Source organism: Canis lupus, chromosome 10 (assembly GCF_011100685.1).
Source record: "Canis lupus familiaris isolate Mischka breed German Shepherd chromosome 10, alternate assembly UU_Cfam_GSD_1.0, whole genome shotgun sequence".
In the NCBI taxonomy this organism is placed as follows: domain Eukaryota; kingdom Metazoa; phylum Chordata; class Mammalia; order Carnivora; family Canidae; genus Canis; species Canis lupus.
Window position 1 is genome coordinate 66,077,734 of NC_049231.1, and position 19,527 is coordinate 66,097,260.

Sequence of the window (19,527 nt, forward strand, 5' to 3'; positions counted from 1 at the left end):
TCACACACACACACACACACACACACACAAACCAAAATAGGGACAGTATTTACTCCTACGGCTTCATTAGGTATACTAAGATGATTTTGCTAAGTTTTCATTGCTTTGATCTTGTTCTGGCAAAGCTCCACATTTAACAAAATCAGACCTTATTAATTTTAGACTAAGCAGAGGGAAAGAGTAAAAGCCCTGCCTAAATTAGTATAAGTTCAAATTAGAGAGTAACTTTAAATGCAGACAAGTTTCAAGAATACATCTAAGCAAACAGAAATTAAGCGCTGCCTAATAAATGGTCCCCGACTTAATAAATAGATGAGTATAATGGTGACATTGGTATATCAAACGGAGATCCCAGCAGTTCACTTTATCACATTGTATTGAAAGAAGACAAAAGTCCCCTCACATAGTTCTATTTATGATTAAATTGCTTATTATGGCCATTTTTCTCTAAGAATAGTGCAATGATTAAATGTCAGCCCAGCCCCATTCCAAATTGGGGAAATCCAAATAACCAAGGCTTTAACCAACAAATGTTATCTATTTTAGAATTTAATAGTCTCAATTCAAAGTCTCAAAATAAACTTTTTGTAAAAAACAGACTTCCAGTTTCTCTCTATTTTTTTTAAAGTAAACTCTACCCCAACATGGGGCTTGAACTCATGACCCCGATGGGGTCAAGAGTCTCATGCTCTACTGACTGAACCAGCCAGGCGCCCCTCTCCGTGTTTTTAGGGTGAAAAAACATTAGTCTTTGGTTGATGTTTTCCAGGTTCAAAAATTCTCCCAGTGGTAAATTTTCTTAGAGGAGTTACAGAATTCTTAGAAAAGTTCGGCCATCTAAGATCAGTGAGGGCAAGGGGACCCAATACCCTCTCTTTGTGTCCTTGTTACAGGAAAGAACATCATTACCTATCTGTTTAGTGAGAAAAAGGAAAAAGTTCAGATGCTTTCACCTTCGCAGGTATAAACCTTCTAGTGGAGTTTGGCATTAACTCAAAACTTGAGAAAGGCTTTAACAAGTTATCCTTTTAATCGAGATGCATGGGGAGAGAAAAGGGATTATAGATTCTCGCTGGGAGCTTTAAAAAAATCTGAGATCCATGAGGGCTCCATGCTTGTTCCTCTCTCCCTCCAGAGCTGGCCACCGCCCGGGGGGGACACAGGGCCAGGCCCCTTCCTGCCCCCTTCTGCGCCTTCTTTCTATGCACGGAAGCCTGCGCGTGAGCCACTTTAAACGCGGCCACACTGTAACTGGCTCTGCCGCTTGCCTGTTACCTTCCTGGAGGACGAACCTTGGAGCTGACACAGGGAAGCTCAGCAGGCCACGTAGGATCGCCGGCCGCTCTCCGTACCCTGACGGGCGCTCGGGCTCTGGCCGGTCACTCCGGGGACAGCGCTGGAGCGAACATCCTCTCCACGTCCCCAGTCCTGTCCCGTGCGCTCCTGGGAGGACTGTCCTCTCCTACCCCGACTCGCGTCACGGGGTCCAGGATGGCAAAACTATTATTTTCACAGAGTAAGACCTTTTTTGTTTTCTTTCTTGGCCTTTTCACTCTGAGCATTGCTGGCGAGGACGCGAAAGGCACAGCGAGTGGGGCTGGGGCGGCAGCGGCGCCTGCATGGGCGGGGGGGGGGGGCGGGGGGGGGGCAGCGAACTGGCGACCGCGGGGCTCGGCTTGGCCACTCAGGCCGGGTGAGGCCAGCTCACGTCGGCGTGTCCTCAAAGCAGTTAGCAGGTATTCAATCGGGACCCTTGAACTCGGCTTTTAGCCTGTGAGGCGAAACGGGAGGCGCACATGATGGGACTGTCCCCTCTGCCTCTGCCTTCAGTGCGCTGGGCGGTGCTGCTCTGCTGGAGAGGAAGCCGGCAGGGCTCCGGGCTCCAAGGATGCGGGACAGGGACGGAAGGACGGGGCATTTCTCACAGCTTGTCCCGCCTGCTGCATATGGACGAAGACTGTCTCAAGGAAAGGTCCTTGTGCCACTGTTTCGGGTGTGACCTGGACTAACGGCCTTCTTCACGGATCACCAGGTTTCCTTGAAAGAACCACCGGCGGATGAACTACGGTTGACTCGGCCCCGGGATCTGGCAGATACTTTCTTGAAAAGGAACACGGCGAGCCCGTCACTTCAAGGCAAACAACTGGAGGCATCTGTTGCCGATACTAAAACCTGCACTTTCCAGTGAAATTAGAATTTTGGACAGCTTCCCAACATTTAACTTTTCTAATGATATTAGTGGTGATGTTGAGAAATGTTGACTTTCTGATACTATAGAGTTAAATGTATCAACATCTGGAAGATCTGCGGCACTCAGTAAACCATTATTTTTCAAATGACATGATGTTACAAAATCAGGGATGAGTAAAAGGTCCACTCAAAGTGAAAGATAAACCAGTAGATTTTACTGTAACAGTATGAAAAGTTCATCAATGTGGATTCAGATCACACATCTCAGAAACTACTTACTCCAAGCCGAGTTTTGGTGTGGTATCCAAGTACATCTACATCTAATATCCTGAAAAGGCTATTAATATTTTTCTCCCTTTTTGAACTACTCATCTGTGTGAAGCTGGGTCTTCCTCATAAACTTCGACCAAAACAACAAACGGCAACAGCTTGAAAGCAGGAGTAGATCTCAGAATCCAGCAATTCCCTATTAAGTCAGATATTAAGAGATTCGCAGAAATATAAAGCAATGCTACTCTTTTCCTCCAATTGTTTTTATTCTGGAAAATAGCTATATAGTGACTTGTAAGTAATTTTTAAAATTTAGATTTTAATTTCTAATATGGTAAAAATAAGTAGCTATACCTCAAAAAATGAAAGCCTTTTAGGGGCATCAATACATTCTTAGAGTAAAAAGGGATCCTGGGACCAAAAAATGAGAAACTTTGCTTTCCTTAAATCTTTGTGTCTAAGTCTAACACTCTAGGATTGGGTTTAAATATGAAATTGCAGGTTAAAAAGTACATACATTTAAAATGAACATCCTGCCAAATTGTCGCCCAAAGAGCTCTACCAGCTGGAACTCCCACCCAACGTGCACGTATGCTCACAGACCTGCACATGTACAACGAGTGGAATGACCAACCTTTTAGATTGTGATTCATCTTCACAGGGTGGTTTCTCATGGGATGTAAGGAGTAAACTTCTCTACTTTATCTAAAATAATTCAACTCAGAAATTTTACATTTATATATCATTTCTCAGGAAAACTTAATTGTCCCAGCTTAAAAAAAAATTATCCATATAACCATTTCTGAATGAATGTCTGGAACACAGACTGTCCACACCGAAACAATGGTAGTTCTGTTCGCAGGCTTCAACTTATAATTCAAATAACAACAAGAACCAAAGTGCTAAATTCTAGAACTGCACTACGTTGGGAAAACTAGTGATAATGCTGTTTCTATCAGAAAAAGTCATTTCTGGTCCTAGTTGGAATACTACCAACTCTGATATACTATCCATCCAAAAATGATCTCCACCCTCTCCTCACCATTCCACCACTTTGTGTGTGGGGGGGAGGGGGTCCTTCAACAACCTATGCCATCTGGAGGCTCCCATGTGGGGTTCATGCCCTCTAATAGGCAGCTTGGAGGCCAAAGGAGTCACCACAACTCCAAAGGGTGTGTGTGTGTGTGTGTGTGTGTGTGTGTGTGTCGTGGGACAGGGCGGGGGTGGTGGGGGTGTCAGAGTTAAGTACCACCAAGTAGAAGAGTCCAGAATTTCCCAGAGTGTAAGGGGTAGAGAGATGGAGAAGCACTGGGTATATGGGGGTGTGTGATTTCAGTGTGAGGGCATCTAAAAGTCTGGAAGTGTAGAGTCACAGAATATAAAGGGCACAGCAAGAGAAATGGAGTGACAGAGAAACATGACAGGGTGGGGAGGATGGGGGGATGAGGCACACAATCCTTGTACCATAGCAACAAATAATAGGAGTTGGTCCACAACCAGGACTGTCATATTACCATGTAGAGTTAATGTGAGGGCCCAGATTTTGGCCTTATAATGAAATGGTTTCTAATGTAGGCTCTGCTAATGACCACGTGCTTAAGACCAAGGAAATGGATCACTTCTTGGAGCCTTGAGTTTCCCCACTGCAAGGTGGAGATAAAAAGTATCTTCCTCCTTCCGAATGTTACAGGAGTTTAACTGAGGTTTTATTTTACATAAAGGGCCTTGACCAAAATGGTAGAAGTTTACAATTATTAGGTACAAGTCAGTGGTTACATACAAGTTTGTAATTATATTTCTAAAACAAAGGGGCTGGATGAGACAATCTAAAGGCCATGCTACGTTGACATATTCTCTGACAAATTGTGAAACTATCAAGAAAAAATAGATCTAAAAAGACTTCGCTGCTCAGGCACGATAATTTGCTAACACAAAAGTAGTAATAAAAATAAAAAGGGAAGAAGTGGAAAAAAATCCTATTAAAATTTTTGTTGAAAAGGAACACCAAAACAAAAAAGTAAGCAACAAATTATAAGAGTATTTGCAGTAAATATGGCCGATGAAAAGGAGTATCTTTCTTATAGGAGAGGGCATGTATAGCAAGGAGAAAAATAAGGCCCCCAACGGACACGACAGATAATTCATAGCTGTTTAACAAGTAGAAAAACATCAATACCATTAGTGCTCAATGACATGATACCACTCTTACTCTGTCAAATTGGTCAAGACTTAAAATATAGGACCCTCCATGTGTTAAAGGAAATTCTCATCCATGCTGGTAGCAGTTCTTCGTACAAGTATCCAAAGCCATACAAATTTGACGCTCTAAATTATTCCAAGAAAATAGTAAATGTGGAGAATGCAGGTAGGTAATGCTGGGTGGGTGCGTGGGTGGGTGCCAGGGAGGAAAAGCACCGTAACAATGATAATAACCCTAAGGAGATGATCAAATAAACAATGTTGCATCAACCTGATACCAGCAACTAGAAAATTTGCTAAGGCAAAGCAAATGAGATACAAAATTGTTGGCAAGCTCCAAGTCAGAGCTATGTAAAAATAAAAATAAGCACATCAGGGAGAAACTACTAACGGCAGTTGTACACATGTGACTTTGGCTCAGTTTTAGGGTCAAAGTGACAGGTATCAAATACTGGTTCCAGGTCCGAAGGATGGGTCCCCCAAGAACAAGGGGAATTTCTGAATCTCAATTTTTTTCACTTATAATTATCCAGGCTATTGTAAGGACACGGTGATGTCACCTAACTAAAGGGCTAGTGTTGTATTTAGCACATGGCAGATGTCAGCTAAATGGTAGTTATCTTACTTTCTTACTGGTAGCGTGGTCATATTGCCTTTATTGAGAATATATTGCAAATAAGGACATTTTGATTATTTGACTAATGGGTAGGGAATTTCCTGAATGGACACCCTTCTTAAAATGAGCTTATGTTCTCCCTTTTAAACTTTCATTCATCTTCTTTCTGGAAACGAATCAAGTGTGAAAATAGCATTTCTGTTAATCTATATATAACATTTACAAATTGTCCTGTCTTATCTATTTGGTAACTTTTTTAAACAGAAAGAAGTGGTTGCAAAAGAAGATTACATTTGTACATTTAACACATAAAACTCAACAACACGCTCGCTGTCAAGGGTCTCAGACGTAACACGGACGTTTCCTGTGGAATCTTGCTATTTTCCCTGGTGAGATCCAATACGATCCTGCACGTTGTGAAGCAACAGTTGGCTTCTCAGTATAGACTCCAGGATCAAACAGGACAGAGAGGAGCAATGTTCAGGTTCAAGGCCACCAATTAAAAATAGGCTCGGACATTCAATTTTTCTTCGCATCATAGATTTCTTCCTAACTTAAACCTGGACACCCAAGTTCTTTCGTGGAACTGTAGGTTATGAACTACCAATGCTCCACTCGTGAAAGAGTAACGATCACTCTCCAAAGTACGTATTTAATAAGCACGTAGAATTATTAGAGATGTGTGATACCACTACTTTTATCCAAACATGTTTTATTCATTAGTGTATGAAACCAAAGCTACAGTATTTTTTCAATAAACAGTACTGACAAGTAACCACATGTCGGGTGACATTCAGCCTTCGCACCTGACCTTTTACCAGCCAAGCCTTGATGGCATGCTCCACGAAGAAACCCTACATTTAAAAAAACAAAACAAACAAGACAAACAAAAAAACACGAAAAAAAAAAAAAAAAACCCGACCTCACAGCTCCCGACAGTGTGATTCAAAACAAAGAACACACTTCTGTTTTGAGTATCTTGTTACAGTGACAGAAAGACAGCGGAATTAATCAAAGACGCACAAAGACAGCCAAATACACGACTTCTAAGCACCTGCGGTGTCTGGAGTGTGGTAAAAAGTGCCTCCGCAGGAAGGCCAGGGTTTTGCATTTGACAACAGCTCCAGAGCTCTAACTTCCGAAGCTTTCACAACAGTTTGAAGTCAGAGAAATAAGGGGTGGGGGTGGGGGTGGGGACACGGGGGGGGGGGGGTGGGGATGACTGTAACCACCACCACCAAACCTATGAGAAGAGGGCTATGATTAAACATAAAGCAATCAGTCGTTTGCTGATTTAAAAACCCATGCGTTGCATGTCTGCCATTACCAGTTTGTCTTTCTGTCGTTCACCATGGATGAGAAAGCCGCTTCGTCCATTGCCTTCGGGGTGCATGACCTTACAGACCCCCACGCGACTGATCCCGCCTCCTTCCTGTGGGAACCATCCCCCGCTGGAGTCATCTCTGGTCATAACCACAGCCTTGACACGCACAATATAGCTGTCACTAAAACGACAACAAGAAGAACGGGGCATGACAATGGTCTGGCAGCTGCAGGACATGTTTCACAATGCAAGGGGACCACCAGCCAGCATGTTTCTGGACTCATCGAAAGAAAATCAATGCCTCGCAGCAACGGTAGAGGGTAGCTTCTCAATGTAAGGGGGGGAAACCCAACACTTAAACTAAACACACGGCAAATATACATTTTTAAAGACACCCAGTAATTCTTAAAAAAAATTGTGAGTCTTTGAAGACATACGCAGGCATAACATTCTCTAGTTTCTGGGCTGTATTAATAAAATAAATGAGCTCATTGCTGTAATTTGTTATCTGTAAGTTAGGAAAGACAAACCTATTAACTTAAGAGGATATTACCATTTCAACCCTTAAAACTTAGTTTACAATGAATGGCCTAGGCTTAACATTTTTTTTAAAACTAATAATCTTTTGATTTAGCACAAGAACAGGATAATTCCCTCCCGAATCGCACATTCACCATGCGATCATGTATGTAGGTGGGAAAGCATTTCAGTCCCAATACCCTCTACACATGTGTTGCCTTCTGTTTATGATTTTATTTTTTCCAGTCTAAACTTCAATTTCGCAAGAAGTTCTTTTGCACATTTGCCAAAAATCCTCTTTCTTCTCCAGAGACCAACTCTAGCTCTTTTCATTCTTCATCGTTTTTGGGGAAACGCGCTTGGGTGTCTCGGCAAGGCCCTTTAAATTCTCATTTGCTGTTTTCTTTCTTTGGACAGAATTCATTTTTTTACTCATTCAAACATATATTCACATCTTCTATATGCCAGGCACTGGGCCAGATTCTGGGGGAAATAACGATGCAGAGTTAACACAGAAGGCCTTCTGTCCTCGGGACTGAGGGAAGACCCTCGGCCACCCCCCACGCCAGCCAGCGCCCGGCCACTGCCATCTCCAGTCTACCAGAGGCCACCGCCCTACACCCCTGCTCACCCCGCACTCACCCAGGTTTCCCGTGACTCCCTTGTGCCTCAACTTTTCCTGTGACTCTACTCCCCTCCACCATGCCTCCGTGCTCCCTGATACCTCCTTATCATTCCTTTCATTTTTAAAACAGGTAAAATACATATGAGATAACATTTTACCTTTTAATGGTGCGAGTCTGGGGCACCAAGTACACTGCCATTGCTCTGCAGTGTCGCCACCATGGTCTCCAGAACGATGGTTTTCATATTCCCAAGCTGAAACTGCAGACCCATTCAACACTAACTCCCCGTACTCCCCCCACCCCACCCAGCCCTGCAGTCACCATTCTACTTTCTGTCTCTATGATTTTGACTGCTCTGGGTACCTCACAGAAGTTCCTTCCACTTTCTTAACCTGAATGGAAGCGTGTTCTGGGGCTGAGCTCCTGGGGCCCACGACTTGGGGCCACGGTCTCTCTCCTGCATCCCTCCACGCTAAGCCTAGAGGTGGGGCGAGGTGGGGCGAGGTGGGGCGGGGTAGTCCAGGCTACTGGAGTGCTCTCCAGTTCCTCTGAGACTCATAGGTCTGACCATGCCCCCAGTACCCTCCTTTTCAATCTTCCACAGACCTCTGGGCCACATCCCTTCCCTCATTCCAGGGAAGACATTTACAAACTGTCCCTCCATCTCTCCACCATGATCCCTGCTGTGATTCTTGGTAATTTCCTTATTCATACAGAGGACATTTTTCTTTGGCTTCTTAGTTTCTGGAACTCTTCCTCAATGCCCTTGTCTTACCCCTAACCTATGTAACCCAAGCCCAGGTCACACAGCGACCTTGTCATCACCAGTCTCTGCATCACCTCCTTAAACTCAACCTCAAGCATCCTGCTCTCCAGCTACCACTTCCCAACTTTGCAGCTCACTCTCTCCACATTCCTACAAGTCTTCACCCCACTGGGACCAACCATCTATCGCTCTGACCACGTCCCCCGACCCCGTATCTTTCATGTTCTCACTCGATTCACTGCTCAATTTATGTTCCATAATCTATCACAACACGCTTTTGTACAAAAACAACACATCACCCTCTCTTTCTTCACTGTAATGCTTGGTGAGACCCCAACCCTGGTGAAATTCCACCATCTACTTACTTAACTCCATGCCCCACCCAGGCTGTTGAACACGACTTTGTTCATAGGTCTTAGTTTTATTTTATTTCTTTAAAAGATTTATTTATTTATTCATGAGAGACACACAGAGAGAGGCAGAGACACAGGCAGAGGGAGAAGCAGGCTCCATGCAGCGATCCTGGCCAGAACTCCGGGATCACGCCTGAGCTGAAGACAGACGTTCAACTGCTGGGCCACCCAGGTGTCCTTTTGTTGTTGTTGTTGTTGTTTTTTAAGACAAAGGTCTAGTTTTAATGTCACTAACCTCAAGTGGGCTCGTAAGTGCCCCCCAGCATGCTGATACATTTCCCTCATCTGTCCCCAAGAAGATCATTTCATAGGTCCACCTAGCCTGTCCCTCTCGGATGATGGATGAGCTTCCTTTAATTGCCCTGGGGAAATAGGCAAAGTCAGAAGGGACCTTGCACCTGTACCCACTATTACTCTGCACCAGTACTCTCTGACTCTCTCCTTTAACTATGGCTAAACCATCCATAGCCCAAGCCAGGGCCAACCACCCTACCTAAAATTCTTCTAGGGCCTAATAGTGCCCAAATTCACATTTTCACCCAGACCTCTTCCCTGAGCTTCAGGTCAGTAAAATCAACTGCCTAGGGCATCTGGCAGGCATCTCAAGCAACATGTTTCAGATTGAACTCTTAATTCTCAATACCTTCTTATTCTACTGGGTTGTCTCCTGGATATACAGCCAGAACCTACTTTTTATTACCCCCATCGACACTGCCCTAATCCCTGCTACCATCATGTTTCAGACTATTTCAACAGCCTCCTACCTGGCCTTCCTATGTCCACACGTGCCCAACGTCCTAAGAAAATAGAAAGGTGAGTCAGATTATGATACTTTCCTCAAACAAACCATCAAATAGCTTCCTACATTACTCCGAGTAAAAAAATCAAACTCAAGCACTTATCACTCTCTTCCTTGTTCTTTCTACCTCAGTCCCATTGCCCTCGTCCTCCATATTAAGCACACTATGACCTCAGGGCCTTGGCACTTGCTATTTCCCCACACACACCCTTCTCTCCCCACTAACTCAGCTCATTTCCTTATTTCATTCAGGTCTCTGCCCAAGATTAATTCATCAGGGAAGATTCTCTGCTTTATATACAGTAACACCCTCCAATCTCTTAAATCTTCTCATCCTTCTTTATCTTTCTACATGCTACTAAAACAACATCCACCCTATTTGCCCACTTTTCCCAACTAGAATGTAAACTTCATGGAGCAGAGCCTTTGCGCTTTTTGTTCACTGCTACATTCCTAGAACCCACAGCATGTGTTTTATATGTGGTAGGCTGTGGAATGAATGGGCTAGATACATAATATTTACATATTTAAATATTAAAAAGTTATTAGTAGCTAGCAAAATCTCCAAGAAAAAAATATTCATAGCATGCATTTTTAAAAAAAATTTTATTTATTTATGATAGTCAAGAGAGAGAGAGAAGAGAGAGAGAGAGAAGCAGAGACACAGGCAGAGGGAGAAGCAGGCTCCATGCATCGGGAGCCCAACGTGGGATTCGATCCCGGGTCTCCAGGATCGCACCCTGGGCCAAAGGCAGGCACTAAACCACTGCGCCACCCAGGGATCCCAAGAAAAAAAATATTCAATACTCATTCGCTTATCAGCCAAAATAGCTTAGTTGGGATAGGATAAAGATTTCATTAACAAGAAAAGTAAATTTAATAATCAGATGGTGTCTCTCATTAATCCGCTCGTCTCATGATTCAAACCCATATTCCTAATCTCTTGATAACATTCATTTAGATTAGTTACATGCAGAAAAGTTGAAAATACATTCCTCCCCCTCCCACCCATACTCCATTCATTCTAGAAAAACTAAAGGTCCCCAGAATTTGTAACTCTCCAAGATGAAACACACGGCTTTCTCAGATCTTCTGGGAACGTACTATGGGTTCATCCTGATAGGAAATGGCCAAGGTGAATATCTGAAACTCTACACACCTCTTGTTAAAACTTTTTTTTTTTTTTTTTTTTACATTTTTTGTGTTGCAGCTGTCTGCTGTCTCCTTTCCTTTGAGGGGATAAAGTAAACAGGGAAAAAGGGAAGTTGGCATTACTTATGTTGGTGCCATGAACTTACTTCCAAAGAGTATTCATTTATTGGAGATTTAAAAAAAAAAAAAATACTCCACCCCTTGGCCTCCAGACTACAGGAGCTGCTAATTCTGGTCTTTGCTTGCAGCCTGCCACATTCTCTCTGGCCCTAATTCCTCCTGTGTCCCTTCCCAAGAGCATAGACCTCTCTGTGATGGGGTGTGCGTGCTGGGGGGGTGGGGAACAGAGCCCCCCCCAGCCCATCTTCTCCGGCAACAACCCCATCAGCCAGCATTAAGGGAGGCATCTGGCTATTTAAAACAAGCCAGGGGATAAAGTGTTGCACTAAAAGCTGTGAAGGATGTCTGGATAATCCAGCTGCATGGCCACATGCCAACTGCTTCCTATCTGTGCTGTATTTATGTTACTCAGGCACTTCACCCCACCCAGAACAGAAACATCAGTGAACTCAACTACCAAAAAGGTATACGGGACGAAAACTCCCTTCCTACCTTCCCTCTGTCTCTTTCTGGAAAGAATTAAACAACATGTTTAAGCCAGATGTTGGTTTGTTTGGGGGAGGATGAGACAGGAAGGGCAAGGGCAGATTAGTTTTTTTTTTTTTTTTTTTTAAATTTGCACAGGGAAAAAATGGTGCTGGTATGCTTCAGAAGAAATTTTTAAAATGCTATTATTGTCAAAAATAACAAAATTTTAAAAAAAATGCTTCTGCAAGCAGCAACTGCTTAAACCAGTGTAAGTCATTAGGATCTGGTGAAGTTCCACGTGTCGATCTAAATACCAAATGAATGGAGCCCTAGTGTCTGAACTGGAGCTCAAGTGCCCCAAAGACTCCGTGTCACTACATATGGGACCTGACTACTACCACCCAAACAGTATCATACTCTTTCAGTGCATTGTGAGTAAAAGTGGCTTTTATGACTTGAACTGGAGACCTGCTGTTTAAAGGTCATTTCTTTGAGGAAAAAGCTTTGCATTCCAAACACATGGGCTTATCTGTAAAAGTAAGATTTGTTCTATGATCTGTCAGTGTGCAACAGAGGGTGGGGACATCCTATGGCAGGATGGGGAGGCAAAACAATTTCAAAACTAGATTTTTTTTTTTTTTATTTGGAGGTGTGGATTCCAAGGGGGCACACAGCAAGGTCTGGGTCTTTGGCTTTTATGTTCTAAGTTCTCTTCCAGATTCAAAGCAGGCCCTGCCTGGCCCACAATATAGAAGTAAACAAAGCAAACAAAGGAATCGTAGGACTTGGTGATGAGGCACCTCGGTCTGTAAATGCCATTCAGAGCCAGACAGGTTCAGTGGCACCCTGACCTCCGTAGCTGAAGAATCCTCTGGTGGAGCTTCAGGTTTCCTCATCTGCAAAAACCCCAGAGAGGATAGACCTGCTGGCATGTCTCAGGGGGTGAGAAGAGTGCTAGAGGCCAAGTGCTCGACACTGGGAAGTTCAGTAAGTTGCAGCCATCATAATTATTTTTTGCTAGACGTCTGACTTTGGGGACAAAACAGGTCCTCTGAAGACCAGCTCCCCTGGCCACAAAGGAGTGGGTTTCCAGACGGCCGGCCCTTTTCAGCTGGCAGAGAGCAGAGTAGCAGGGAGGCTGTCAGGCCCTTGACAACACAAGAAAATCCCAAAACGGAGCTCCTGCAGTTGTCAATGCAAGTCGGATTTCTAGACACTTGGTTTGAGGCTCCGTTTCGGGCACACCTGTAGAGGAAAAGAATTCCACCTGCCATGTGCGAGGCGGTGCCGTGCTCCTGCCCCTGCCCCGCTTGGCCCCAGGGACGGAGCCTGGGCCCCTTACTCGGCCCCCAAAGTGCCCAGGGCCCCCGCCTCAGGGCCAGCCCTCATCTGCCGAGGCGGCTCCTTTCTCTCCCCATTCTGCTCAGCATGCCTGCCCCCTTCCTTCCCGCTCGCCGCGACCAGACCCAGGGGCGGGGTGGGGGGGGGGGTATTAGCCGGGATCCTGGCTCTCAGGCCCCCTTCCCCTGCACACCCAGCGGCTGCCCGCTGAGCCAAATACGACACAGGTCCTCCAGGGGAGCCAGGCGCACTGTCCCCCGCCCCCTCTCATCCTCGTGCCTATAGATTTTACAGAGTCTTCGATGTTATTGATCATATGCGTATATCAAGTATTCTATGTGTGCAGAAATAGGAAATACACGCCTCGTCATTTAAAAAAAAATTAGAATCGGGATGCCTGAGTGGCTCAGCGATTGAGCATCTGCCTTTGGCTGAGGGCGTGATCCTCGAGACCCAGGATCAAGTCCCCCACATCTGGCTCCCCGCATGGAGCCTGCTTCTCCCTCTGCCTGTCTCTGCCTCTCTGTGTGTTTCTCATGAATAAAGATTAAAAAAAAAAAAATTAGAATCAACAAATTATTTCAGCGGAATCAAATGCACCGAGAAGCCAGATATTGGTCATATGCTATTTAAGCAGGTGGTGGTTTCAGGAGGGGTGACACTTCAGTGAGTACCAACTACTTTATTTTTTAAAAGTGGACTGCTCTGGTCTCAGAAATGTATACATTCTCAAATTACAGGCAAGAAGTTATCCATAATGTAGTTCTGTGCAGGGTGCTAACACAGTTTTCAGCTCTGTACCAGCCACTAGAGGTAGGACACTTGCTCTGTCCACCTAATGTCTACTAAAATGTGGAGTCTGTACAGTTAGGCCACTATAGAAAACCGTGGCACGAAAAGCCCACTAAACATGCTAGATCTTGGCAGCAGCCAATTCTGGCAAAGCCATCAGCTCTCCTCTCAAACACCGATGAGCAGGCATTAGAAGCATAGAAGGAATTTTCTGAATGTCCAACATTTGCTTCATAAAGAAAACTGCTTTGCAGGATATTGGAGATGGGGAAGCTGAAAAGTAGGCTAAGATCGCTTAAGAAAAAGCCCTCCCTACAGTTACTGAACATCTGTGACATCAGCCACACAGTCGTGCTGGGGACTGCCCTACCCCCGTGTCTGCTGGGAAAAGGACCCACATACTCGAACAGGTACTAACACCATGATTTTGGACGCCTGGTGTCAAAGCACTCTCCCCAGGGCCAGATTTACCGAGACAGGACATCTTCGTTGTACTGCTGCTTCTCTGAGACGCCACAGCTCATCTCGCCCTTGCAGAGAGCAAAGCCCCCAGAGGGTGTTACGACAGAGCTGTTCTATGTTCTATCTGCAGGGCCAATGCAGGTGTCTTAAAAATGGTAATGTAATGAGTTTCCAGGAACGGAACCCCAATATATAAATGTGGTACCCAAAAGGTCATGGTAGTAGTGGGTGCTTGTCTTACACTGACTTCATCCAGGAAGCAGCACAGGCTCCAAGCCTGGGGTCCCATGGGAGCCCCAGAGGGGTGTGAACAGGTTCTCCTCCTTTACTGTGTGCTGGGCTCAGAACCCGTGAGCGAGGGTATGAGAAAATGTTTGCGGAATCCCCACGTTAGTCTTGTCTGCTGTTCTGCAAAGTCACTAGAGCCCTCCAAGTCCCCCCCTCGGAGGGGGAGGTATGGGGCACGTCCCTTCCCATCCTCAAATGCCACATATGAACACAGCATCTTTGTTGTTTATGCTACCTAGCTACACTGAAGCGTATAAATAGACTCACTCACCCACACACCATTTTCTAATGCACATAATGGAAAGGGTTGCTTTCTCCATTATTGTGAAGGACACTGCCAGCAAGACACGAACGATTATTACTTTTAGTAATCTTAAAACCAAAGCTCACAAGTTCATTAGATACGGCCACTGGTATTTCTACGTTCCTATCGACACTGAATACAAAAATACTCCTTTAGAAAAAGGATCGCAAACTCCTAGTTGACAAAGCCAGTGAATGAATCTAGGCTTCAAAATAAATGCCCATACCCTGAACAGAGTGCCAATTTAGCCTGCTCCGTGCCTCTGTAATATCTTCCTTTAAGTTACAACACTGTAAATAGACACATTTTCTAATCTCAAGTGCTACTTTACACTTTCCGGCCTTAAGAGCCAAAGCAGCACGTGCACTGGACATTCTGGCACATTCTCTCTCACACGGGGCCAAGGCACCTGCCCTGTAGATGTCCTCAGGAATGGACGTTCTGCAGGGCTGGCCCACGTGGAGGGTACCAGGCAGCGTGCCATCCACCGCTCTGTTCCCTCTTTCTTTGCTGCTCTGTCTGGTGACCCGTAATGGCCAAGGAAAGGAAATGAAACAAAGACAGAAAAAGGACAAAGATCAAGACTGGACGTTAGACTCATACGCTTTACAGTGGCTTAACAAGGCCTTTGAGGAAATAGTTGAGGAAATACCAGAGGCACTGAGGGGTCCTCTGACATCCTTGCAGCCTGGGAGCACTGCCCTGGGAGCACACCCGACAGTTCCACCAGGCTGGAAAACCGGACAGCCGGCCGAGGCCAGGGAGAGCCTCTGCGCCCCGACCTCAGCCAAGAGCCCCCAGTCTAAGGGCCAACCTTTGTGGTGTGTGAATAGAAGGTGGAGATGCCCACAGCAGTGCGTGGGCCTGCCAGCAATCACCTTTCTGAGTTTCCTTCCCAGCAAGGTTTACAAAGTTATATTAAACTCAGTCCACTGTACTGAGCTCAAAATGAAATTTTTCATTTCACCTCTAACTTTTATCGCCTGTAGTTTGAACAAGTATGAATCCTCCACAGGAAAAGAGTGATTCGGCTGGATCCTACTTATCCTGCTCTTGGGTTTTTTTTTTTTTCCTTCTTCTTCTGTAAAAATCTTTTGATTTAATATATCAAATGTCTTAGGAATGGAGCTGTAGTTTCGAAAAACAACAAAACTTTTCCTGCCAACATTTAAACCCGGCACTTAGGGGCACCTGGGTGGCTCAGTTGGTTGGGCATCTGCCTTTGGCTCAGGTCATGATCTGATGTCCTGGGATTAAGCCCCACATCCCCACATCCCTGCTGAGAAGGGAGCCTACTTCTCCCTCTACCCCTCCCCCTGCTTGTGCTCTCTAATAAATAAAATCTTAAAAAAAAAATAAAATAAATATACCCAGCACTTAAATTCAGCAGCCACAAGAATACTAAATATATAATATCCGTGATGAGGAGTTGCTTACAACTAGGGCACAATAAAGATAAGGCATGAGGGCTGTTCTGCTAATATACAACCTAAAACCATAACACTGGGCAGTTTTAAATCTGGCAAATGAAGTGTTTGCTGAAGTAAATCTTAACTTTGCACGCGAAAAGGCAATTTCAGAAGTTGTATCAAAGACAGATTTTTTTTTTTTTTAATGGCTCTTTGGCAACTCTCCCTGCGTCAATATAACTTTCCTGAGCAAGTACCTCTTGAGGTAACTAATGCATACAGTTAGAAGAAAGGCCCCGCTGAGGTCAAGCCTGGAGTGATGGGGAAGGACAGGCTTGGTAGTTTACTGTGAGTGTGTGTGTGTGGGGATACACAATCAGTGAAGAAACTAACCATTTTTCTTGAAATTTGAAGACTCTTTGCTCTAATTCCTACTAATAGCAGAAATCCTAATTTCCTCACCCTGGGAGGGGGGGTGGGAATCAGGGAGCTGGAGATCCCTGAGCATGAGCCCTTAAATCCTAGGTGGGTGTCCTGGCCAACCACATGGGACCTCTATATTCTTATCTGTCCAGTATCTATATGGGGGTAATTAATTACCTTGATAGCAGGCTGTGGAAGAGTTTAAATGATCTGAGTTTTATTTTACTTTTTTAAGATTTTTATTTATTCAGGAGAGGCCGAGAGAGAGCGAGAGAGGCAAAGACACAGGCAGAGGGAGAAGCAGGCTCCATGCAGGGAGCCTGATGCAGGACTCGATCCCAGGTCCCCAGATCAGGCCCGGGGCTGAAGGCTGCACTAAACCGCTGGGCCATCCGGGCTGCCCTGATCTGAGTTTTAAAACACTGGTTCCCAAATATTAAACTCTGACAACAAAGAAGTAAATATGATACAATTTTTAATTTTTTAAAAAAATTACAATTCCACTGAATTCAACAAAGTCAAAAAATTTTCTGGAAAAGCTTTCTTTTGTAAAGCTCAGCATCAAATGATTCTCTGCTCTGTCACAAGTAAGAATTATACTAGCACAAAAGGGGTCTAACTCACATTTAGACTCTTGCTTTCAAGGCAAATCTATACCAAACAAGACTTCCAAACCCAAGTGGACGTGTTGCCAGCCTGCCTCTGCTCCTTGCTCCTGTAACCCGCACGCTTAGGAAAGGAATCATATCTGCTAAGGCTAGTTACTGAAGCAACAAGATTAAACATATACATGTATATGCGTGTGTTTTATTTCAATGTGAATTCTATCTCTGCATTATGCACAGATCATCTCGATGTTAACACGGGAAATTTTAGGTTCAGGCAAACCATTTTAGCAAGTGAGGGTAAGATTTTTTTTTAAATCATAACAGCTTATTAAAGTTGTTAAAGTAGATACTGAAGATTTCTGAGTTTTTATCAAAAATCCTCAGAGCAGGGGGCATCCAGGTGGCTCAGTGGCTGGGTGTCTGCCTTCGGCTTAGGTCACGATCCCAGGGTGCTGGGATCCAGTCCTGCATCAGGCTCTCTGTTCAGCAGGGAACCTGCTTCTTCCTCTCCCTCTGTGCAGGTGCTCACTCTCTTAAATACATAAATAAAATCTTAAAAAAAAAAAATTTCACCAGAGCAGGACAACTTGGACCTGGGTAAACTACTTTAAAAATATATGTATATTCGAACTGAAATATAATGAATCTACTTCTCAGACTGGAATAGTTCTGTCCTGAAGGGCCGAGTTTCAGGGTGATCACACAGTAGGAAGTGGGGGTGAGGGAGGCCTGGGAGGAGAGAGGCCGAAGTCTGAATCTAGGTTTATGATTTTGCTTTTATTGTCGGCTGCTTTGCTGAGCCCAGAGTTCAGTGGAGTTCATAATTAATCAAGATCAAAGGATTACTAACTTAAAACAAACAAAATAACCCACCCCTGAAGAACTCTTTCTTCTTCCCCTACTTTTTATTCCGAAAGCAATAATTTTCTTTGACTTTCCCTCTGTTTTACACACCCTTCCAAAAATGGTATTTACGATCCACATTTAAACCCCCAAAGGCCAGCTAATGGAAATGTCAGATTACTAGGGAAAATTAACTCTCACCACATTAAAGTATATATGTAATAGAAACACTGGTACTTCAAAACACAAATGGCAAAGGGAGTTGTTTAAAGTTAATAATCTCCAATTCAGGTCTTTAAATTGCAGCCCTTGAACTTCCAAGTCTGACTTTCTCAGAATGTCTTTGCTTTCTTTCTCATTGAATTAGAGAAAACAAAGGAAGAGAGTATCTAATGATCCACATGCTGAAATGTTTAGGGAGAAACAGACTAGTATCTGTACCTACTTTGAAATACATTTAAAAATATATATACAACACGGCATCTTGGACGGAGAGAGGGGTGGACACATAGATGCCCAGGTGATAAAGCAGTAACAGCAAAATGTTAGCTGCAGACACGGGAGCTACTGGGTGTTGACTGTACACTTCTTTCTATCTTTCTCAACAGCTGAAGACTTTCATAAAAAGAAAATTTATGGTGCTGCACTATTTTTTTTTTAAGATTTCATTTATTTATTGATGAGAGACACAGAGGCAGAGACAGAGGCAGAGGCAGAGGGAGAAGCAGGCTCCCTGAGAGGAGCCCCATGTGGGACTTGATCCCAGGACCCCGGGGTCACGACCTAAGCCAAAGGCAGAGACACTCAACTGCTGAGCCACCCAGGCATCCCTACTGCTGTACTATCATCCTAAATGGAGATCAACACTAAACCTAGAAGATGTTGATAATGGTACTAAAAAGTCAGCCTACTTTCCATGTGGTCCAGGTCACATTTCTCATTTTGCTCATCTGCTACTCCCCTCACTGCCCATCCTGAAGGAAACCACGGTGAAAAGGTCAGGAAATTACCAAACTATGTTAATTACCGAATTCCTAAATCTACAATATCCTTTATGAGCTAGTCCTTAATAAAACCTGCTCTCACACAAAAGTGATACTGTAGCCCAGAAAGAAGAAAGTCAGTCAGAATGTTGAGCTAGCAACAGGCTGACTAGCTCTTAGGAGCCTCCCTGCCTCTGCTCCCGAAGGATCTACTGGACCTAGATGCCCTTTCAGATGGCAAGAATTACCAATTCATTCTTTCCCTTTCTTCTAAGCTTCCGCCACCTCCTTTAACAGAGACGAAAAGCTTAACACAAAGAAACAAAGCACATGCAAGGCATCTGTTCTCCCCGAAGAATTCTGGACCTCTTCCTTTCCCAGTAGAGCCCGGGATACAGGTGGGCCTGAGGGTGGAGTTTAGGTCTTCAATCAAGACTATGAAGAGCTACACAAACAAGTCAGATATGTATATTTTTTAAGCTAGGGGAAAAAAATTGTAGAAACCATCTATTCCAGACCCCTTGCTTAGAAAAACTGTAATCCAGACACAAGGGAGTTGTTCAAGGTCACTGGCCTTGGGGGCAGATAAATGACTAAGATCTAATCTTGGTA

General features: G+C 44.3%; 1 protein-coding gene across 3 annotated transcripts in view; it reads right to left on the reverse strand.

Moving 5' to 3' along the window:
• Nucleotides 1-19,527, reverse strand: part of SPRED2 (sprouty related EVH1 domain containing 2) — a 114,639-nt gene that overhangs the window by 24,025 nt on the left and 71,087 nt on the right. For all 3 annotated transcript variants that reach the window (XM_038551454.1, XM_038551456.1, XM_038551455.1), the window contains one exon: nucleotides 6,603-6,780. In XM_038551454.1, coding sequence (XP_038407382.1) covers nucleotides 6,603-6,780 — 178 coding nt within the window. The remainder of the gene's footprint in view (nucleotides 1-6,602; nucleotides 6,781-19,527) is intronic.